Source organism: Haliotis rubra, unplaced genomic scaffold (genome assembly GCF_003918875.1).
Source record: "Haliotis rubra isolate DU_JTF1 unplaced genomic scaffold, ASM391887v1 Scf317, whole genome shotgun sequence".
NCBI classification, from domain to species: domain Eukaryota; kingdom Metazoa; phylum Mollusca; class Gastropoda; order Lepetellida; family Haliotidae; genus Haliotis; species Haliotis rubra.
Window position 1 is genome coordinate 852,283 of NW_025766988.1, and position 25,010 is coordinate 877,292.

At 39.9% G+C, this 25,010-nt stretch overlaps 1 protein-coding gene across 1 annotated transcript in view; it reads left to right on the forward strand.

Annotated features, from left to right (window-relative positions):
* The first annotated feature begins 2,353 nt into the window (after positions 1–2,353).
* Positions 2,354–25,010, forward strand: part of LOC124283483 (arrestin domain-containing protein 17-like) — a 35,042-nt gene continuing 12,385 nt past the window's right edge. The window contains exons 1-2 of the mRNA XM_046719548.1: positions 2,354–2,470; positions 10,253–10,382. Of these exons, the coding sequence (XP_046575504.1) occupies positions 10,268–10,382 (115 nt within the window). The 5' untranslated portion in view covers positions 2,354–2,470; positions 10,253–10,267. The remainder of the gene's footprint in view (positions 2,471–10,252; positions 10,383–25,010) is intronic.

Here is a 25,010-nt window from a genome sequence, read left to right on the forward strand (position 1 = left end):
ATATTGCTGAGAAAGGCGTTAAGAACAAACAAATCTATTGGAACCAGGGTGTTTATCATAACTGAATACCAAAAACCTTGCTGATCTGGGATGGTGTGTGTTAGTAGACTACATCGTACCACGTATTCCATGAATATTGATCACTAAACATGAACGGGGACCAGTCGAATTGCCCCATCTACAAGATGCCCCAGCAAATTTGGTCAAATTGCCTCGGATTTTGGGTCAAATTGCCCCAGGGGTAGCCAAAATGCCCCAATTTATTTAAAATGATTAAATATATGCCATAAATGCGTAGTTTTTTGTCAACTTTGATATTATATTCTTCATATAAAAGTTATATTAGGAAGTAGTCTCTGTTGTCATTTTCTGTGAGCATGGATCTTACTGATGGTGTATAATTCTGCAGGAGGGGGCAATATTGTCTCTTCCTGTTCTGATTCATCAAAGTCTAATGTAGCTTATGCCAATTTATCAGCTTTCTCATTTCCAAAGAGTCGAACATGAGCAGGTATCCATGGAGTTCAACATCTAAAAGATCTTTACTTAATCCATTGGAGATGTTGCCAGGAAGATTCTGCCTTCTGTGGCATACACCGATATCCTGACATTGTATCACCGTGTGTTTGTCTAGTATATATCAAATTTTCAAGATTAGACTCATAGTGACGAACAACAATTATGTACCAAAGCCTATTCGTCTCCCCTCGCCGCCATCTTTGACGATTTGTATGCCGCTTCGGGATGCTAGGACTGCCGTGTTGGGATGCTATGAATGCCGTTTTGTACGCTCGGCGACCGTTCTCGCGCGCTCTTGTAGCTGATACGCGAGTTTTGTTTCCATTTCAAACGATTAGTCTTCCATTACAGATGTATTGTTTCGGTTTTAGAGGATATTGTTGCAGTTTTGGTGATTTTTGTTCTGTTTTGGTGTATATGAGTTCAGTTTTGATGATTTGTTCACCGTTTGTATGGTAGGCCTGTATATGTCACGTGCTGCAACACGTATACCATGAATATTGAGCACTAAACGTGAAATGATTGGTCCACAGAGAAAATGTTGTCAGGAAGATATGTTTCCTGATGACAAACATCTGTATCTATAGATTGTATCACGGTGTTTTTGTCTAGTATATCGTACCGTGTGCTGCAACACGTATACCGTGAATACTGTGTACTAAACATGAAATGAATGGTCCACAGAGAAGATGTTGCCAGGGAGACGAGGCAGACGGCTGATCCTTCAGATTTCTGCTGTACACTTTAGTGAGTACCTGCGACCACACTCCACTGGTACCAATTTCTGGCTTAATAATATGGGTGAAACTGCTAGAGTTCCTGTATCATCGGATCAGAGGTTTTTTCGTATGTCACATATTTTCGAATCACAGTGTAACGACTACGAGGAGGGATGCGTCATACGGATATAACTCGGATGGTGTCTGGGTGATAAGGTTCTCTTTGATAAGGAAGTGACATGTTTCACAATACACGGGGTTCCTGTTATAATGGAGACCGGATGTTTTAACCGCCCTAAAACCAATATTACAATGTGTGTAAGTAGGATAGACAGTTTTATTGCCTGATAGACCCAGGCGCGTATCAAGCCAGTTTTTTTCGTGTTTAAGCCCGATAGGTTGCAAAATTTATATTTAGATAGTATTGAGGGCTTGCCCAACCATTTTAGCAACAATCATGTGTAAGCCCTGGCTTTTTATTATAATGGTAGCTACGTCTCTTGACTGATGTTTATTCATTTGTTGCGATGGCAAAAAACTACAAAAATAAGGAATGACTGAATCTCCGAAATGTATCAATATCCTATCTGCCATAACAAGACATATAATGGAACTAAGAGAACCATGTATAATGTGCACTAATTCTAGATCAATGTTATCGTCTTCGGTTAGTATGTCATTTGTACCCTGGAACAAAACTACTCAATACAGCCCATGTAAGTCTAGAATATGTGGCAAGTCTAGATTACCACAGTTTCATGAAATGAAGACAGTCTCTTGGCTCCTTTTGATCATATTTTATGAACATAATGTATTAAGCGTTTTTCTGTTATGTATGTACATTTCAGAGACGAGATGATGGTCTAGTCCTTGGGTTGCACCTCCTGGTTCATTCTTAACCAATGGTCGTTCTTAACCAATGTGTCTTTTGATTAATCGCTGTTTCACGGGTAATGCCACACATATAGACTCATGACACTCACTCGCCAAAAAAAATGAAATGCCACTTACCAAAACAAATCACAACGTGTTTTTAAATAATCGCGCTATGCACGCTACAGGGTGTGGACAAAGGGAGATAATCGAAACCGAAAACTGGTATCTGGACCGGAAGTGTCACTGTCATCCTGTGTTTTGGACAGTGTAATTTCATTCTTTTGGCGAGTGAAATATCTCTTTCCAAGGTTGATATAATGACGATTTACCGGTGATATTTACACTTAGAAAACCTGGTAAGTAAAACAATAGATAGCGCGTATACGCGTAAGGCAGTTTGTTCAGTAGATGAATAGGACCTTTATTTTGACTCATCGACACTGGGTGTTTGACAGTCACTCAAGTCACGAATTGTCAACAAGTTGTCGTCTGTCACAGGTTTTATAACTCATTACGCGACGATGATGTAAGCAGAAAGTGGCGAGGTACGTGTTAATATTTTAAAGGGAAATGGTTGATATTTACTTCTCAGCTTGTACTTCATGCGAAATAAGACAAAAATATCCTCGTTTTATACTAGAACTGCAGAGAACTGTAATCTCGATTAAAGGCGCCATTTATGACCCTATGTTATGTAATAAGCTCGTGGCCTTTATGGCAGATTGAACATTCGGGTGGATACTCTAACGATAACTAAAGCGGTATGTATTACTGAATTGAAAAATGCTATCACTGAAAATAATGTTACAATAATAATTAGCTGCATGAAATTGAAATATGAAAATTGTTTCCTTTTCAGTGTTCACGAATGGTGTTTCAAAGTCACAGGACATTGGGTCCTGTAAGTTTCAGATGTCTGTCTGACATGGGTCCTGAAAATGCACAGGACCCATGGAATAAAATTAAACACACATTTCATATTTAATATTTCTTATAATTGACATTGAAATTATTAACAAACATAAGATTTATATACAGCAAACAAGTGTCACATGTCACATAAAACAACATCAGTCAAAGTCATTGTGAAATATACAGTCAGACACTGGGGTCGGCGGGTTGTAGACTTCTGTCTGACTGTTGGCGAATCTGCCGGATTTGTCAGAGGGTCAGACGCTATTCGTGAACACTGCCATTTGGCATTTAAATTCTTCAAAGGCATTTAGAAGTTGGTGTAGTAATACAAGACAAATGTTATGGATAGCAGTACATCTCTTGTAAAAACATACCCTATCATTGTATTCTTCTCTATCATCTCACCTCAGTCATTGTTTGTACATACTTAATTACATCTCCTTCTTTCCCTTGCGCATGTATACACTAAAGATATGTATTATTGTTACTGTATTTTGAGACCATTCTGTAATGAATCCAAACTGCAAACAAATGCCAAATGACACTCGACAAATGTTATGGATAACAACTTCTTGATTTATTTTTCACAATGTTTCTGGGCTAGTTCTTGTCCCTTTTTGAGGTGGATAATGACCATAGTGAAATGTGCATCTTGTCCCTTTTTCAGGGGACACAGATATATACTGCACAGTTCACTATGATCATTATCCACCTGAATAAGGGACAAGATGCACAGTTCACAATGATCATTATACATGTTAATATTTAAAGGGAAATGGTTGCTTTTTTACTTCTCAGCTTGTACTTCATGCGAAATAAGACAGAAATATCCTCGTTTTATACTAGAACTGCAGAAATATCCTCGTTTTATACTAGAACTGCAGAACTGTAATCTCGATTAAAGGCGCCATTTATGACCCTATGTTATGTAATAAGCTTGTGGCCTTTATGGCAGATTGAACATTTGGGTGGATACTCTAACGATAACTAAAGCGGTATGTATTACTGAATTGAAAAATGCTATCACTGAAAATAATGTTACAATAATAATTAGCTGCATGAAATTGAAATATGAAAATTGTTTCCATTTGGCATTTATATTCTTCAAAAGCATTCTTTAAATTCTTCAAAGAAGTGGTTATCCATAACATTTGTCGTGTGTCATTTGGCATTTGTTTGCAGTTTGGATTCATTGCAGAATGGTCTCAAAATGCAGTAACAATAATACATCTTTTCATTAGATCGTTTCTTTGTTGTGCCAAAGTGCACAAGTAGATGAAAAGGACTTCACTTGTACAGTCCGTTTGAGTCAGAAACGGACCGATGAATTGCAAATTTTATCATTGTACAAAATTGCCACATAAATATAAATAGTACAAATGTTTATCATTTACTAATACCCAACAGCTTTCTTATATTTGAAAATTTTCTGGACTCCACCAAAAAAGTTCTTTAAGAAACTATCATCATTGAAAACGCAAAAGTTGTTATCTGTCGTGGTGGGGTAAAACCGCAGAAACGGAACAGCAAGTCATGGCGGGGGACATCTCAAAATCTATTCCGGGAGACCTGTTGGTTCCTCGTCTGTCGTAGTGTCATAGTCACGACTTAAAGGGATGACAAGTGGTGCCACAGTTGCCTGTTGTAAGCCATCCCGAGACCAGTAACCTTGTTCAATGATGTTATCTATCTTGTTGACACAGTTTTGCCAAGTTTCAGTCGTGATTTTGTTAAGGGATTCCTTAGCCAAAACCTCTACGTCACGTAATCTAAAAGTTGTGTTTGATCTGGGAACATCTCTCTGACAATACCCCATATCATTTCAATGGGGTTAAGGTCACAGTGATAGGGTGGAAGTCGCAGAATATCGTGACCCTTACTTTTTATGTAACTGTCAACTTTGTAAATTGTAGAAAGGTTCACCTTTGTGGGTTTTTATGATCTCATATAGCTGAGGCTTCGTTGCCTTTGAAGGCCGTGCGATCTGAAATTTGTCGAGCAATGATATCATATCACCTTTTCGACTGTTCAATGTCGGGGCTCTACTGTCGGGGTCCTGCACGCTGTGGTATGGGGCATTGTCCATTATGATAAAAGACTTCTCTGGTAGAGCTGGTACCAACTTGTTCTTAACCCAATTGAGGAAAACCGCACAGTTCATCTCGGAATGGTAATCTCTGTTATCTGTGGACTTTGCCCTGAATACCAAGTCGCAGCCTGGGAGAAAGCCTTTGCTGGAGCAACCAGCATGGAGAATGATTAGTCTCTCTCCTTTCCCTAGAGGCAGCTTTCTACGTGACCCTTTATCACCCCCATCGGGTACCCACTGACTGCTGGCAGTGTGCGAGGCATTGACCCAGGTCTTGTCCAAGTACACTGGCTCGAACCCTTCCTCGCGCTTCTTCTTTATATCCCTGAGCGAACGATATCAGGGCGTTCACAGAGTACTGACCTATTCTCCCCCGAAATTTCCTTATAACGATACCCGAAAGAGTGTAAGAGTAGCCAGAGTGTGTACTTTGATGCTCTGAGGTTGTGTTCTTGCTTAAAATGCTTTTTAAAATTTTCAGCGACATGTATTTGTTTTCAGAATAGAGCTTGTTGATAGACAGCCTTACAAGGTTCTTTTGAAAGTTGTCCAAATGTTTTGATTTGTGTGATTTTGACACCACCCCTACCTGCTTCGCATCACCCTCACAATGTTTGTGTTCCAGAACTTTTGTCAGTACCCTTGCTGATACTCCTAAAGCTTTTGCTGCCCGCTTACGGAATTTATTTATGGCATAAAATGGTTTGCTCCTTTCGGCTTCAGCACGGAAAAAATCGTACACTTTAATCATCAACTGTTTCACGTCAGCATTCAACTTCATTTTTCATCAGGCATGTGTATCCCGTGCACGATGAGATATGGTCTCTGCCGCGACAGAGAACAACTTTTGCGTTTTCAATGATGACAGTTTCTTAAAGAACTTTGTTGGTGGAGTCCAGAAAATTTTGAAATATAAGAAAGCTGTTGGGTATTAGTAAATGATAAACATGTGTACTATTTATATTTTTCTGGTAATTTTGTACAATGATAAAATTTGCAATTCATCGGTCCGTTTCTGACTCAAACGCACTGTAACTGATGTAGTCCCAATATTTGGTTCACTCACTCCAGGTATTTAACAAGGATTCCAAACTAACCAACATTGGCAAGCAAATAATTTAAACTCCTTATTTTCTGAAGCTCTATATTGTATTATTATATTTAGTACAATAACGAAATAACACCTCCTCTTGTTCCTGTTATCAGTGAAATATGGGTCAGCTTTATAAAGCTGAAACACATTTGGTGAATGACATATGTAGTTAGGAATTTTAAATTAAATTTGGGTACTGGTGATGCAGATTTAGAGCTTAACATCAGATGCTGATTAGGTGTAGATAAAACCCAGCCCTCATTCTCGAATTACACAGTATGGTCTCTGTTTGAAATTAACCATAACAGTCAATGGGTCCTTGTTATAATTCTATAACCATCACTAAATGAACTAAGGTTGTTATAGATTCATGTACTAAAACAACCCAAAATGTCTCCTTGACAGTTTTCTTAGTGCAAAATGGAATATATTCAAGCCATGCAGTAGCATAATTTGTGTCATTTTGCCAGGGCCCACTTATGGGTCATTAGGCTATAAACAACATTGTTTATGATGTATTGCTCTTTTGCTTTAGACAAATTACTGAAATGTTTCAATTACATGACATGTTTGTTATTTTAATTCCTTGATATTACACATGAAATATTCATGAATAATTACAGATTTCATAAAACATATTGTATTCACCTCATAGTGTATTCATTGTATCCGTAGTTGTTACCTAATGTTAAAACTTTTATCTTGATGCAATGATTTCAAATGCTTACTCGAATTCTCCCATATTTTGACTGTGTTTTTTAGAGCATAGCTTGACCTGTAATATTGTTAACTTTTTAAAGGCCAGTGTGTCTATTCTGATACCTTAAAGCTTGTTTTTATTTGTAAAGAAATGTGGATGACCCTGAGTGTACATTACTCAACTTGCCTTATTTTGTGAGGGAAGATTCTGATTCTGCGAGAGGAGGCTTTTGTAAACTGATCCATGAGAAAGACATGCAGGCTTTTTCCCTCCTTTTGTTGTTGATAAAAACATGAAATAAAACCATTTATATTTGAGTGCTTGAATCTGTACTTTACTGAGAAAGTGTTATCCTAAATATAAAGTGTTACGAACAAGAGTATTCCTGTAAGCAAAACCAGTGTTCACATTGAAGATTTAACCAGTCCTTACCGCCCCCTAGTCTGTCTCACAGTCCCTGAACCACATTATTTTCCCCACTGCCAAGCCCTCTCTGCAGTGCTAAAGCCCTAAATAAAGCAAATCTAGATTTCATCAGGTTCAGGTTCTGAATCTCTGGTCTCCCTGGGGCTCCTTTTCAATTTAAATGATCTTGTTTGTTACTATCAAAATTATATATATTCGGAGACTAAGCATTAGTCTACTCGCCCCCTAAACTATGGTTCTACAGTTACATACTTCATAAGCAGTCCCACAAACAAAATGTCAAAAGTGAAACACAGCTCAGTACATTAGCAAATATAGTACATTCACAGAACTGAAAAATGTTACATTCACAAATAAATGTTATTTTACCATGCTTCATGGACATGAATCAACCTGTTAACTGTAAATGCAGACTTTTAATTCATTTGATGTTGACTATTTGCCAAACCAGCCAACATAGTGTATAATACAAAAACTCTGATAATCAAAATTCTTGCCTGTCTAGATCATTGCTAGAATTATGGTCTGGTGACATACTGACATTTCTCAATTGAGCTGTGAGGGAGTTGTGTCCCTTAGTCAGAGGCTTGTTTGGTACGTGACATGTTTACTTTGTCATGACAGGTAGGTGACTGCTCCATAGCCGGAAGCTCAATTATGTTGTTAAATGGTGAGGCATATAATTAATTGATGATTTAAGCAGCAAGCCTAGTGGTACTTGTAAGCAGTGCCTTGACCTAGCTGTCATGAATTACACACTAAATTGGTCTTGTGTTCTACAAATTGTGGCATAGTTCGGAGCACTGGTGGATCCAGAGGGGTGTGGTGATGGAACCAGAAATATTAACGGGGTCAATTTTTACTGTTTCACTGCATTGGTGTTGGTTAAATTCTCCTGGTGCTTGGAAACTTAGTGTGAGGTTTCACCCAGTGCATGTTTGGTTTATTGTCGTTGCACCTGCCAGGGATCGAGACCTGCTCAGAGGCCATTGTTTGACCCCAAATCTGCAGAAAATTACAGTAAAAATCCTGAATTTGAAATGCAAATTTTTCAAAATACTCAGAATTTACAAAAATATGACCTGCACAACAGAAGGCATGGATGCAACTTGGTATTATACCCGGGTTCGATTCTCCACATGGGTACAATGTGTGAATCCCATTTCTATTGTCCCCCGCTGTGATATTGCAGGAATATTACTAAAAGCAAGGTAACACTAAACTCACTCACACCCTGTTTGTTCTGTTGAGCCAGCGACCTTACCATGTCAGTTATAATGCATTTATGTTATGTGATATGAATAAAGAACCCCCCATTAGTGTAGCTGGCCTATCTATTAGTGACATGCTTATATATGTACATATTCCTCGTAAGGGAATAATAAGAAAATAAGCAATACAAATGTTGAATGGAAAATACGCTTGTCGGTGTAAGTTGCAACTCTCAAATCATTTGAGGGGCGGTGGGGTAGCCTAAATGTTTAAAGGGTCTGCTAATCATGCTGAAGGCCCAGGTTTGATTCCCCATATGGGTACAATGTGTGAAGCCCATTGCTAGTGTCCCCCCTGCAGTGATATGACTAGAATAGTGCTAAAAGCGTCATAAAACCGTACCCACTCAAATCATTTTGTAAGTGATGAATTAAAAAACCTGTATACAGTGCACTCTGTCAAACTCGATTTGCTGTATAAACCGGACTGAACTTACGGTCCCGACGTAATCCTTCTTTGTTCTCATAATGAAAAAGCTCTGTATCTTGGATTCTCATTATTTCGGATTTCGGATCAAAGTGTCGGCCCGAAAAAGTATTTACACGTAAAAACATTGCGGTATAATCCGGACTGAGCAGGAAGTCCATTTGGCCAATAAACCTTGAATAAACAATCTGTTGATTGGTTTGTGTATTTTGTCTTATTTACTGAGCAGGAAGTCCGCTTGGCCAAGACTGCTTGGTCTAGCGGTGAATGCTTATTTACCTTTGATGCCATTAACACTAATTTGTAAACTATAATTGAGATGATCATGTAAACTCAGTGTCAATGTCACAATGCATTTAAGAGGCCTTCAGACACAGTGTGATATCAAATCAGGTCAGGGAAAGCTTTTATATGCATGTATGTAATAAACAAATGTACATGCACTTTGTCTTTATAATAATAATAATAATAAGTCATCTTCTATAGCGCACAGTCTCCAGCCACCAAGTGATTGCTCGCGGCGCTTAATCAGAATCTGATTCTTATTATCCCGGATAACCCAAGCTGCCTGTTAGGCGCTAGAAGGTTATAGTCACATGACTTTATCCAACCGAGTACCCATTTTCTGCTGGGTGAACAGAGGCAATTTGGAACAAACTCGCTTGCCTACGGTGAGACCACATGTATCACATGTGCTTCGTTGTGGGGCAGGACTGAAGTCCTAGAAACTCTCAGGAGTCAAGCTGCCAAACACGGTCACACATCCAAGGACTGTCCGAGCTTGACGTTGCTTAACTTCAACTGATTCGTGACCTGAGCTCTGTTCACAGGACCACACGCCACCACGATTTATATGTATTCATGTAATATGTGTTTCATGCACAATCGTATGCTCGTCAAAGAGAGATAACTCCATTAAAATCTGTGTACCTCGAACTGCTGTCTAATTCAGACTTTTTAGTCGGTCCCAAGCCGGTCCGAATTAGAGAGAGTGCACTGTACACTGAAGTAATGAAAATCATGAGAAACAATCACTGTTCAAGAAATAGCCAAGGGGAGAAGTGTGTTGCTAATAATCCATTAGCCAAGTAATACTTTTTGTTGACTAATATTCTGGCAAGCTCATGGACTGAACCATAGAGCAGAAAAAACATTCATTTTCTCTCATGACTGGTTTTGTCTGAGTAGTCATTTTTTCTTTTGTTCATTTGTTCCAGACCAAGATTTTAAAAATGAAGCTCGAAAGATTCGAGATCCGCTTTGACAATGACCGTGGTGTGTTTGTTTCTGGGGAGCATGTCAAGGGAGAGGTCGTCCTTAAACTTACACAGCCCATGAAGATGAGAAGTGAGTATCTGTGTCATTTTTCAAAGTCCCATAAATGTGATAGGGCCAAATTCTTCTTGAGAGCCAAGTGAGAATTTATCACAAATAAGTGTGGAAGCGGAAAAGTCTTTAAGAAAACCCAAACAATTATGTAACAGGTGAGGTGATATGGGATTTAATTTTCCTTTAAGATAATTGCATTACAGAGCAACATACATGTACATGTGTGTGTGGCGTGGTGTATGTTTGTGTTTGGGTGTGGATGTAGTTGTGTGGGTGGGTGTCCATGTCTGTCTGTGAATGTAGGTGTGTGGGAGGGTCTGTCTGTGTGCTGTCTGTGTGCATGTCTGTCTGTGAATGTAGGGTCTGTCTGTCTGTGTCCATGTCTGTCTGTGAATGTAGGTGTGTGGGAGGGTCTGTCTGTCTAGGTGTGTGGGAGGGTCTGTCTGTCTGTGTCCATGTTTGTCTGTCTGTGTGCATGTCTGTCTGTCTGAATGTAGGTGTGTGGGAGGGTGTGCATCACTGCATGTCTGTCTGTCTGTCTGTCTGTGAATGTAGGTGTTTGGGGAGGGTGTGCATGTCTGTCTGTCTGTCTGTCGATGTACATGTCTGTCTGTCTGTGAATGTATTTGTGTTGGAGGATGTGCATATCTGTCTGTCTGTCTGTGAGTGTAGGTGTCCTAACTATTGCCAGTTTCACAGTGCCAACCTTCTAATATTCTTTGTAGTTTTATAGTGGATGGCCCACTCACACACAGTTAAATAACTTCAATCCAGTAGACCAGGTGAATGGCAGCATATAAGATAAGATATAACTTTATTATCCTGGAGGAAAATCTTTTTGTATCAAAACCGGACTCAAAATGAATATATACAAAATTCACAAAAATATGCACAACAATTACATGCACAAAATAAATTCTGATGATTCCATACAATAGACCGATCCAGTCTGTCAATCAAAACTGACGCATGCGTCAAGTTTGGCCAATCAGCAGGCCGGGCGCACTTTGTGGATTTGTCAGACTTATTTCCGGGGTCAAACGATGCCTCCAAAGCGATGTGCTTCGAATTATGCCATTCACACTTGCTATATCTATTACATATTGCTGCGATTTCATGTGTACCTTTAACACAACCATTACGATCAAGACAAAAGATTTGAGGCGGATCAAGTAGTGCGATAGGTCTCAAGATCAGTTAAATGTCGGCATATATCGTTCACGAAACCTACGTCGGCTCGAAGGTGAGAATTTGCACGAATTTCCACACTTTCGCACACGTGCAAAATCATTACCAATGGATGACAACAAATAGCAGTTTAAGTCTTTGCAAGTGTTATAAACACGGACAATTTTTGTAACTACAAAAATGTTTTTGCTTAACGTTTTTAGTCAATACTGGGCATTGAGTTGGTACACCATAAAGCTGAAATGAGACAGGCGAAAAGCTGAAATGAAACAAATCTGACAGCGCTGATTTCGAGGGTCGAAAATAGCAAAACTTGTTACATTAAAGGACAATGTGGTGGATATTGTTGCCTTCGCTCTTAGATATTCTTAAATTTGTCACACATTTTTGGATGTTTTATAGTTTCACAAGCACAATTTGAAGGCCTACTGACAGTATATGTTAATAGTGTAAAATATTTCAGGAGTAATATTTTTTTATTCAAACGGAAATATAGTGTCAGCAGTTGCCTATCAAAATATCAAAATTATTTCAAATGAGTGTCTATAAAACCATGCCTTAAATATTTTAGAATTTCTTTAAAGAGATGGGACCTTGAATTGAATTATACCTTACTCCGTGTGGATCGGAGACGAAAACTATATGAGAAGAATAGTGACTTTCTGGAATATTAAACGGAGTGAAATAAAAGTATATTTCTTAGCCATGAGAACATTCTTTGTTTTGAATTTTTGTTACAACATAATTTTTTTTACATGTAGGGGAGGTATATTGGTACATTTTAGGAGTAATAACAGAACTGTCAATTTAATTAATTCACTGGACATGATAGCAAGGTATGTTTTAAGAATCTTGCGTCCTATAGTAAACGTGGAAAGGTAATAAAATAAATAATAATCTAATCAATTATAAATAATTACTTAATTGACTGACATATCAGATTCATGTGATTTTAAGGCAGAACTAGGCAAACAAATTAAACAGTATATACATATCATGGCAGAACAATCACTTGGTACTAACTAACTTGTTGACTCTTGCTTTAAGATATCTTTGTTTTTTTAAATAATATATTTACTAATAAAATTATTCTGAAAGTGATTACTAGTATCATAACTCGTAATAAAGTTATTTCAACATCCAGAAAATTTGAAAAAAAGGCTACGTTTTTGTGTCACACCCTGATCAGTCATTATTCAGTCTTGAAACAAAATAAGTTACAAAATTCTCAGTTGACTATTCATGTAAGTGGAATGAATATTGAAACATATATTTAACCCAGATTTGATGTAATACATCTTAGAAATCATCAGATTTTGAGGAGGTTACCAATATTTGAAGACTGAGCCAAAGTAGTGTTTATTAAGATGTTGATTTTGGACAAATTGTTCAAGGTTTGTTGATGGTTATTTGGAAAATGAGCTTCATATTAAATTGCACACTGGTTTGAAGGAGGTGAAAGCTTCAGGACATTTTCATGTCGGTTTTCCTAAACATTTCTTATGACTTTTATCAAATTTTGAAACAACTTTAATATATTTTTTTGACACTCTTAAGTATCCCAGAAAAGGAAATAGATCAAAATCAGTGTTATGTCCCTTAGGGATATGGTCTCAGATATTATAAAACAAATATTATCATTGTTTAAGAAACAATAATGTCAATATGTAATTTTATTGACAAAAAGCTTTGAACATAGGATATATTCTTTGTGCCTTATTTACATTAGCAGTTAAATATCTCTGAAGAAAAGGCAGTATATTTGTATTTTGTGTAACATTCTATTTCAATCCTAGTTAATTGTTTGGATAACTGTGGGTCCTCTGTTCAAATATTTTGCATCACAGGTTTCCTATTTCTGGAAGATGGGTCAGTGCACAGGTGCAGACTGTATCCTGGATCTTCTTTGTGTTCATGTGCTGTGACATACCTGTACATAAATGCTGGCAGTTAATGGAGTCCAGTATTATGGAAGTTTGTAAATTAAGTTTCTACAACAAAGTACACATAGAAAAAACATTGCAAAGGATTTCCTTATATTCAGTGTCATTTCAGGATGGTGTACAGATTTTGAAGCGGGAAATATTACTGAGAATTGCTGCAGATTAGCTGCTAAATATTTGCGTCTTGGTACGTCAGATACATCCATGGAAACATAATGTTTACAAGCCCAGTCACCTTTTCCAGATTCCCCAAAAGATCAAATATAGGTTATGCTGTGATTGATTTGTTTACATTAATATATACAGACAAATACGGTGCACGAAGTAGTAGACGGGAAATATTTTTCTGCTTTGTTCATTAAAAGGTAGAAACCCATGTTTTCACATTATTGATGTAACTAAATTTGAACAACGGATAAATGAATACACGCGCACTGTTGACAATCTATTTATAGATACCGAAACAATCTGAAACTTGAACATGTGGCGCTGTGTTCAGGGATTTTCTAAAATAACGATGGGAATGTTTGAGAAAAACAAACAAATAACATAAGATCAGTTACCCCTCCCCTGCTAATATCTTATATTTAGACGGACGTGAATTGCCAGATAGAGTATTTGGTTCGAAAGAAAATACGCCTCGGGGCAGCAGCTGGCCAAGGCGATTTTTCATCGGGAATGTAACTCATTTTCACTCGCCAATTGCAATCTGTCAACTAAAATCTATTAAAAATAAAATAAGTATAAATTTCCTTTTTAAATATTATTCACAAACGACGGATACCGCAAGAGAATTCATCAACAACGTTCGCAGTCACGTACGCTTCGCCGGCGGTGACGCCATTGTGATTAGTCAGTGGTTGTCCCCCCTAACGTCAAAAACGAAGTGGGCGGGGCTTATCGGCCGGGACTGGATCGGTCTATTTACCACATAGGTAAAGAGTTAGTAGTTATCGCATACATGATGACTATTCAAAAACATTTGTTGCATTATAACACGAATACTGGATGGTGTGAAGGACTGTCGAACTCTGTTTGTTTTAAGCGAAGGTAAATGAAAGCGGCGTCAAGATGGAAGTAGTTGAAAATGATGAGATAAAATATGTGAACTATCAGTTCTAATTTTAGTTGCCTTTTTGACAATCTGGCGCTCATAAATGAAGGGAATATGCTTGAAAGACACTCCAGTAATTTTGCTGGCTGTATTAACAATTTTGAAAAGTTTGTTTTTGTTGTGAGCAGACAGACCCCCATACAAACATAAAAAATTGTAGGTCACCACACGAAGGTCTGATAAAAAAACAGCCAAAGGGTAGCATAAAAAGTAAATCAACTGAAGGCGTTGAAGTATTAGTTAACAGGTTAGTTCCAATTGCAATCTCAGTGCTATCATCTCTGGTGGAGTCATCCCTGATTATCCTGTGTGTCATATCTCAGTACTGTTATGATATATCCTGTGCCTGGGATGATTCGAAGCCATACCATTGTTTTGGGTTTTGTTCAAGCAACATAAATAGATGTCCATTCAATTCTTTTTCAGAAGAAGTCCTCCTTGGGGTACATATAAGCATTTAAATGTCCATTTAAATTCCCACGACAGTTGTAACTACAGTAATGAGCAGAAAAAATGCGACTTTTCACAGATTTACTGATAAATTCAGTTACATTTTTCATACATCCACTCTGGATACTGAAGTTTACATTTATGCAAGTCAATAGTCTGTTAGTCCACCGTTTCTCTCGATGCACTGCTGAATACGGCGTCCCATGCTGTCAATCAAATTGTCTATGTCGTCCTGGGGTAGGTCCACCCATATTTGACTGATGAGATAAGACCACTCAACGACACTCTTCGGTTCCAACTTTTCGAATTTGTCCTTCATAATCTGCCACACATTTTCAATTGGGTTCAGGTCTGGTGATGCCGCTGGAAATATCTGTAATGTCACGTGACTCGTTTCAAACCAGTTACAGGTGTGTCTTGACTTGTGTACAGGTGCGTTATCCTGTAAAAGTTTGAAAGGTATTCCACTCTGTCCTATATGGGATTCCACTATGCCTTCTTGTATAAGTGGGGCGGTGGGGTTAGCCTAATGGTTAAAGCGTTGGCTCGTCACGCCGAAGACCCGGGTTCGAATCCCCACATGGGCACAATGTGTGAAGCCCATTTCTGGTGTCCCCCCGCCGTAATATTGTTGCTGGAATATTGCTGAAAGCGGCGTAAAACCAAACTCAGTCAGTCAGTCTTGTATAAGTTGACAGTACTTGCGTGAATACATCCTTCCTGTAATAGTTATCAGCGGCGTTACCCCGAGTTTGCCTATACCACCCCAAACCATGACTCTTGGTGAGAACTTCGGAACCATTTTGCAGCTATGTCCACCTCTTAACCACCTCTTTCTTGTGATCCTATAAAACTGAAACTTTGATTCGTCCGTAAAAATCACATTTGATAAGTCTGTACCCTGCATTTTCCTGCACCACTCAAGCCTTTTCTCCATATGTGCTGTTGTCATCAATGGAACTTTTTTGGCACTCGCTTGACATATCCAGATTGCTTTAAAGATCTTCTGATTGTCCATTCTGATACCTTAGGGGTTCCTTGACTTGACACCTTCACAGCAAGCTGTTTTGCAGACCAGTTCGGGTACACCGCCGAGAGACGCGCGATACGTCGTCTGACATTTGCCCCAAGAGTAACACGAGTCCCGATCCAGCCTGTCGCTCTGTCCCTAACCCAGCGTCAAATTTCTTCAAATTTTGGTAAACAGAGGCCCGATGCAGTCCCGTCAGTTTCACAAGTCTAGTTACGGATGTAATACCTGCTTCATAATATGCCAAGAGTCGATTTCTGTTGTTTTGTAAAGTCATGGCAAAGCTTCGGTATCGTCTGCTAGCAACGAGGTCACGTGATCAAGCCATCCCAGAACCCAAGGGAGATAATTCCATACCAACGAGGCAAGCTACTGGCGGCTAGAAAAAATGTATTTCGGCTTTTTTGATAGTAGGATCGAGTCTACAGAATAAAGTTTTTTGTCGCATTTTTTCTGCTCGTTACTATATATTTTTTAATAAAATATTTACAAAACAAAAACTCGTTTTTGTCTTGTGAGACCACCCCTACAGGGCCCCCTTGAGCCCCCTACAGCCAAGAGCAGGTAACTCTAGCCGTCAACCTCGCACCTCACTTTTCATGCTGTCGTTCATCTTGAAAGACGTGTGTGTGATCCATAGAAGTTTGTGCTTCTTCCCTTCGAAATATGAGTGAAAAAGAGTCAAATACTGTATGTATGGTTCCTTTATTTTTCCTTATCCTGACTCATGCTCTTTTTGCTTGTCTTCTTCTTCTTGCGAACATAGTGGAACACTTGTATCTCCCTAATTGAAGCTCCCTTCAATTTAAAATCACTAATTAGTATTCACCACGAGTTACCTCCTTTCCACAAGCTCGGGAACGAGGGCGCCACCTTTACCCATGTGCCTCACTCTCTCCTTCTTCGCCCTGTGAGCTGGACGTGAGAGCGCCTGTGTCTCCCGACACACTATATCCTTTGAATTATATTTAGTTAGTTACCTCGTGATAGACATCTATAGAGGTTTAGCTAGTATCCTTCAACGATTATATATTGATATTTAGTCGCTTTTCTACAGTTTATTCACGGGACGCCGTGTTTGTTTCAGTGGATTACGCTGATGAAAATTCTGTACTATTGCAGATTACGCTTTTTATGCTGCTGCTGATCCGCCTTTAATATGATGTACGGCGCCATGTTTATTATATTCACATTGCAGTTGCGTACTAATTTATCCAATTCTACCTTTTTATTAATATTTACTTTGGCGCTTGGCACGCATTGCAGCAGATAGGTCGCGTGATGCAGAGTCTAGTATGACTGATACACCGGAACCCTCGCCAGTCTACTGCTGTTGGCCGACTCCCCCCGTGGTGGTGTTCTGCTAGAGTGGTGGAGAGGTGTGGGACGTAGTCCGCCATCTCCAAGAAGCATCCTGCTTCCCCAGACATCCCATCGTCGCAGCAGAAGACTAGAGGGTTTTTCTACTACATCTCAACAGCCGAGATCGTTCCCATCGCAGTTTTGGGCCTGTATGATGATCAGCCGGTCATCATACCGGATGTACATCAAAGATTGACCGATGTCGGCACAGATCAGCATGCAGCCTGATGTACCAACGCAGATATGGCGATGATCGCCCTGAGGGTCCCATCATTACCAACACTCAACGCAGACGCCGCGACACCCAGGGCAGCGCCGACCTCTGAGGGAAAATCAACGAAGTCTACTAGGACTTTCTCAACCGAGATTGTTCCAGCCGATGACCTGGACCTCTACGATGATCAGCTGATCATCATCCCCGACGTACGCCACAAGAAACGACCGGTGACAGCTACAACGACATCAGCAGAGATCACCATGCAGCCTGATGCCTCTACACTGATGTCGGACGATTTTCCGTGGACCCTCCATTAACACCGCAGATAAAGCAATCAATGACCTCGCCGCAGACCATCCCAGAAGACATGATGCGACAAATTATGAACATCATGGAGGACCACTATAATCTCGCGGTAGCAGGGTCCGAGCAGCCAGCTAAGGCTCCAACGTAGACAGCACCCCAGAGGCACCCCCAATAACGTAGCAGCCAGGACGATGTCACCTTCGCGAAGGAAGTCACGGACCACCTTGACGAAGGACCTAGATGTACAGCCTTCGCTGCGAAGGCCTTCGCTGCGGAAAGGACCTAGATGTACAGCCTTCGCTGCGCGAAAGAACCTAGATGTACAGCCTTCGCGAAGGACTTCGAAGGCAGGATAGATCATCACCTTTCGCGTTTCATCCCTAGATGTGGACTCGACCATCAGACATCACGGAAGCCTTCGCTGAAGGTCATATCGTCGTTCTCGACCGGATGCAGAGGAAGCTTCGCTAAGGCATGCGCCGAAGGACACCTGAATCCAGATCATCATCATCTAGAAGGACATCGAGGGACTATACAAGAGCTTCGCTAAACTATCAACGCTCCCCTCACAAGTCTCCTCGAAGATCAACCCATAGACAAGTTGATCATCGATATCAAGTATAAGAACTACAATCGTTATATATTGGTTCTGTTGAATCCATGACGAGACGGTATGTTCGCTGGCCTAAATAGATCTAGAACGATCAATTAGACACTTATCACCAGACTTCGTGAACCACGACTTCTGAATATGATAAGATGATCCATGCGCCCTATTTAGGCAAGCGCCACGATCCCACATCCTGTTAAACACAGAGGCTGTTCACGGCAAGCAAGCTCATATATATATTTATATATATATACTATTCGGCTTTGATTCGACACCTTCGCGATGGTCGTCGAAGGCTAAGTGGCTCCAAGTCTACTTCACCCAGAAGATCTAGAAGGGATACTTCGGAGAACTTTGCGAAGTCTCCGGCGCTCACCGAGGAAGTCTCCTCCAAGGTTTCCATATACTAGCCACTGGGCCATATATAGCTACTCTTCAGTCCGTTTCAAGACGCCGCGATAAGTTGATTATCAACTGTATGCCAGATGCCGCCTATAAGCCTCGCGAAGATAATTGCTCAGGCTATTTACAACACAGAACGCCGCTGTATTATTAGTCAACGACATTTCATAGATCTTCACAGAAATCAACTATTCCGTGATAAATTGCTAATATACAATCCCGGACGACGATACGATTATCTACATGCGTGACCATTACGCATATCTGCAGACAATTCAATATCGAAATTGAACAGCAGCCTTGTTACAGCGAGTATAACTCTTAATCGCCAAAGTTTCTGAGAAGAAATATGTACAACAAGTTCAACGTTAATTCTACAATTATGACGATACATTCATGTATACAGTCTACAAGCTCACAACTTGCAAGTTGTTTATACCCTTATATATAAGGAAGTCGGAATTATATTCAAAACTGAAATTACTTTCACGACAACCAGGAAAATAACCTACCCAGCATAAAATTACAGAGCCGAGATATTTCATACGGAGGTTTCGCAAGCGATTACCATTAACCCTCGAAACACGTGGTCACTTTCGGATAACTTCGAAGCTACGGTGAAGACCGACGCTTATGCTAATATCAACGACGACAAGAATTTATTCAAGGTGGGTTTTTTCCCCGCTACACTGGTGACATCACAGCTGGTATTATACAGAATCAAAATGGCTTGTTCTGATTGGACCGCTGAGGAACAACGACCTACACAGAGGTCGATCTCAATTCACAGTTCAAGACTTACGTCACAAGTGACAACTATATATCAGTGAACGAGCAAGCCTCATTACAGTCCAGTTAACCTGAACATTCATGATTAGACTGCCTTTCTTCAAGTTAGAGACCTCCCCTGTCAAGTTAAGACGAGGGATCGGCAGTCAGGCGCGATTTTACATAAAGTTCAACGAGGACAGACACACCTGGTTGTGCACCTACATCGTCAAGGACTTCGCAGCGAATTACCTAGACGAAAGATACAAGTGGATCTAAATCCACAGCGTTTCAGACTACAGCTGAATTTCATCAAGCGACTAACACAACTAGATGGTTAGTAAACCTACTAAACTTCTGTTTGGAGAATAAAACGGAAATTTCACGCCCAACCTGGGGATATGAATATAGTGCTTTAACACCTCACAAGTGAGGTTTATGAACACGCCTGGATGACATACTTGGACCCCATGATACGATGATTCTATCAAGATGGCCAGCAAGAGCACTGTAAATTTATCTCTACCATACCAAACAGGAGGAAAAATGCAACAGATTATTTCCTCTATCATCAACTTACGAGAGAGTGAAGTCTCATGTACTATATCTCCATTTGGATCAGAACTGTCATACTACGCATATATGATGGACCTATTCCGACCCTCCATGAGCTTAATACTCATGATATTATAGCTTAACTTCTACAATTGTTCTACACAAATGTGATTGAAATAATGGAGGGTTTATTTCTGAAATCGATATGGTGGTTGCAAACCATTATCTGAGAGATATCACCACCGAGGACGTCTCAGGTATACACCAATTCGATCCCATGGTCCTCGCACAACAGCTGACAGTTCCTCGGAGAAGATAAGTCAATCTAACAGATTTTTACTTATCTTATAACAATACTAAATAGCTTCATGCTATATATAATTTACTTAAGTTCCTTTTATCATCACAGTACTACTATTATTACATCATACAATATATAAGTTAACAACTCTACAGAGTTTGTTATTATATATATTTACCTTAAGTTATTCATATCTTAAGAGTAATACTATGGTTACATGATAAATGCATTAGCTAACAAACTCTACAGAGTTTTTGGCTATTTTATACATAGCTTAAGTTACTTAAGCTAACAAACGGAGTTTTACTATTATATAGGTAACTTAAGCTAATTATACCTTAAGCATAGTACTATACTCATATTATTAAAATATATTGGCTAACAAACTCTAAGGAGTTTTGCTATTATATAGGTAGCTTAAGCTTATTCATATCTTAAGCTTAGTACTATGTTTATATCATATAAGTAGATTAGCTAACAAACTCTAAAGAGTTTTTTGCTATTTGGCTTAAGTATCATCATATTTCTAAGCAATATGGTTATATTATAACATGTATTAGCTAACAAACTCTACAGAGTTTTAGCTATTATATATGTAACTTAAGCTTATTCATATCTTAAGCAGTACTATGTTTATATCATATAGGTATATTAGCTATCAAAACTCTAAAAGAGGGTTTTGCTATTATATATTTCAGCTTAAGTTTCATCATATTTTAAGCTTTATGGTTACATTATAACATGTATTAGCTAACAAACTCTCTACGGAGTTCTTGCTATTATATATGTAGCTTAAGTTTTCCTTCATAAGCTCAATACTAGGTTTATATCATAGCTAACAAACTCTAAAGGGTTGTTTTCGCTATTATACAATTAGCTTAAGTTTCATCATATCTTAAGCAGTATGTTTACATTATAAAGCAGATAGCTAACAAAACTCGACGGAGTTTTGTTATTATATATATATAGCTTAAGTTTCATCATAACTTAAGCTCAGTACTATGTTTTTAACATAAAAAGTATATTAGTTAATAAACTCTAAGGAGTTTATTTTGCTATATACATTTAGCTTAAGTCTAATTTTATCTTAAGCTTAGTACTATGGTTACACTATAAACATATTAGCTAATAAACTCTACAGAGTTTTTTGGCTATTATATATGTAGCTTAAGTTAATAATATCTTAAGCACAATACTATACTCATATTGTAAAATATATTAGCTAACAAACTCTACGGAGTTTTGCTATTATATATGTAGCTTAAGTTAATTATATCTTAAGCACACTACTATACTCATATTGTAAAATATATTAGCTAACAAAACCCTACAGAGTTTTGCTATATATATGTAGCTTAAGTTAATTATATCTTAAGCTCAGTACTATACTAATATTATAAATATATATTAGCTAACAAACTCTACAGAGTTTGGCTATTATATATGTAGCTTAAGTTAATTATAGCTTAAGCACAGTACTATACTCATATTATAAAAATATATTAGCTAACAAACTCTACAGAGTTTGGCTATTATATATGTAGCTTAAGTTAATTATAGCTTAAGCACAGTACTATACTCATATTATAAAAATATATTAGCTAACAAACTCTACAGAGTTTTTGCTATTATATATGTAGCTAAAGCTTATTCATATCTTAAGCTCAGCATTATATCTATATCATATAAGTATATTAACTAACAAACTCTAAAGAGTTTGCTATTATATAATTAGCTTAAGTTTAATCATATCTTAAGCTTAGTACTATGTTATATCTTAAAGTATTTTAGCTAACAAACTCTAAGGAGTTTATACTAGCATATTAACAAGCTTAAGTCTATTAGTCTTAAGCATTGTATTAATGTTATATATACTTTATCATAATAAGTACATGGTAATAACCTTTTATATGGCAGCTGATAAGTTAGCAGCAGGAATTCATCAGTTCAGTGCCTTTATGAAGTTCCCATAGGGTTATTACAATCATCACAGTTCAAATCACTAATTATTAAAAATCAAGCAAAAAGAGCATGAGTCAGGATAAGTATAAAATATCAATTTTACTCCAAAAATTACATTCTTCCGCATGTTGTGCACGGGTGCTAGATGGAATTTAGAGGCTGATTTTTTCATTTATAAATTGTTGTAACTTTGCCGGTCGGTTCCCATCTCCAGCCTTATGGCAGGCAAGATGGCGGACCATGTGGCTTACATTCGTCCCTAGCATGTGTGAGGCTTGGTGCCTGCACAGCTTGGATGTTTGTGTGTATATGTTTACCATATGCTAGGCTGCCTTTTGAGCGTTGGACCCGCCCTCCAAAATATCTACAGGCAAAAAGGGTGCTTCCATGGTGGGTAATAATGTTGGCGGTAAGCGGGCCAAGTCGGTGGATAAAACCCCCTCTTCCTCTTCCCCTTGCAGCAGCAGATGACTTCAGTATGTTCACTGATCACGGATGTGATGTCCGGTGTCCGGCAGGAGATGGTGTCCATTCGGGGTTGAGTGGCGGGCTGGGGTCGTCTTCCGGTTGCACCCTACCTCGGGCCTAGGCTCCGGGACGGGTACTACCTCCCTGCTGGTTCAGCCGTGTCTGGCCTGAACTTCGGCCCCGGCTTCCCAGTAAGCTATACTCTGGAGCCCTTGGTGGTCTTGGCGCAAGCAGTTGCTACACTGCCGACCATCGGCATTGACTGCCTGTTACCCGACGTCCCTGTCGGCGGCTGACTGACTCTCTTCCTTCGGGAATGGGAGAAAGTCACCTCAAATTCCTGGGTCCTGTTCACACTCAGGGATGGCCACATACCGCTGTGGAAGCGAGGCCCTCCTCCTTTCTCCGGGATTTGTTGCACTCTGGTGCCAAACTCTCAGGAGAAGGCGGATATACTCCGTGCCGAGGTCCAGTCGTTGCTGGACAAGGCAGCCATCGAAATGGTTCCGGTGGGCCAGGAAAGTCTGGCCTCTTATTTCCTGGTCACCAAAAAGGACGGAGGGTTCAGACCCATTCTCAATCTCAGGGGTCTGAACGATTTAATAGAAGTGCCGTCTTTCAAGATGGAGACACTGCGTTCAGTGATCTCATCTGTAGAGGCAGGGGATTGGCTCACGTCAATCGACCTCAAAGACGCATACCTCCATGTACCGATGCACCCCGAGTTTTGGAAATACCTCCGGTTTTCCTTTCACGGGAAGTGCTATCAGTTTCGTGTGCTCCCCTTCAGCATCTCCACGGCGCCAAGGGTGTTCACCAAACTCATGCTAGTGCCAGCTCAGGTTTCCAGGGTACAGGGCAACTTTTGTTACCCGTACCTGGACGACTGGCTTCTCAGGGCACTCGCTACCCACTTGAGTTGAGATTCCACACAGTCAGTGATGGATACTCTCAACAAGTTGGGTTGGATTATCAACCTCAAGAAATCAGAACTGGTTCCCACCCAGGATCTGGTTTTCTTGGGGGCGAGATTTGAGACTAAACAGGGCATAGTCTCTCTGACTCGGGACCGCATTCCAAAGTCCAGGGGATTGTGTTTCAATTCCTCCAGTCCCCCAGGGCCTCAGCTCGAAATTGGCTTCAGTTACTAGGCAACATGGCGGCGACAGTGGACATAGTTTGGCGTGCACGCCTGAGGATGCGACCTGTTCAGCAAGCGCTAGCGCAGCTGTGGTCTCACTCAGAGAGTAAAGAGAAGATTCTGGTAACTCCGGAGTGGCTTATTCCTCACTTACGGTTGTTGATCGACACCGGGAATCTATCCAAGGGTTTACGGTTGGAGACCCCGGTGCTGATGCTCACAATTCAGACGGATGCCTCCCTCACAGGGTGGGGGGGTGTCCTGGGCGACCTCACAGCTTCAGGCCTTTGGTCCTTGAACGAGGCGACCCTGCACATCAATGTGCTGGAATTGAGAGCAGTCCGGTTGGTGTTCGAACGCTTCCTGGATCAGGTTCGGAACCGTGCGTTTCATCTAGAAATTGATAACCAAACGGCGATGTCCTATATCCTGAAGCAGGGCGGTACGGTATCTCCGTCACTCCTTTTAGGAGGCGTGGCAGTTTCTACTGTGGTGCGATCAGTTCAGCATATGGGTTGTGCATGTTTATCGCCACAGGGTGGACAATGTTCGTTCAGATGCGCTCTCACGTCGTATTGTAGCCCCTCACGAGTGGTTACTCGACCGGGAGATATTCAGGATTATCTCCCAGTTGTTCGGGTCATTCAAGGTGGATCTGTTTGCCTCTGGGGTGACGAACCAGACTCCGAGAGCAATCGCCTCCGATGCCTTCCAGCTCAATTGGACAGACAGGGTTCTGTGGGCCTTCCCATCGATACCGCTGATCTCCAGGGTCCTCTCGCAGCTAGCCACCCAACCAGCCTGACTACTAGTGCTTCTTGCATCTTTG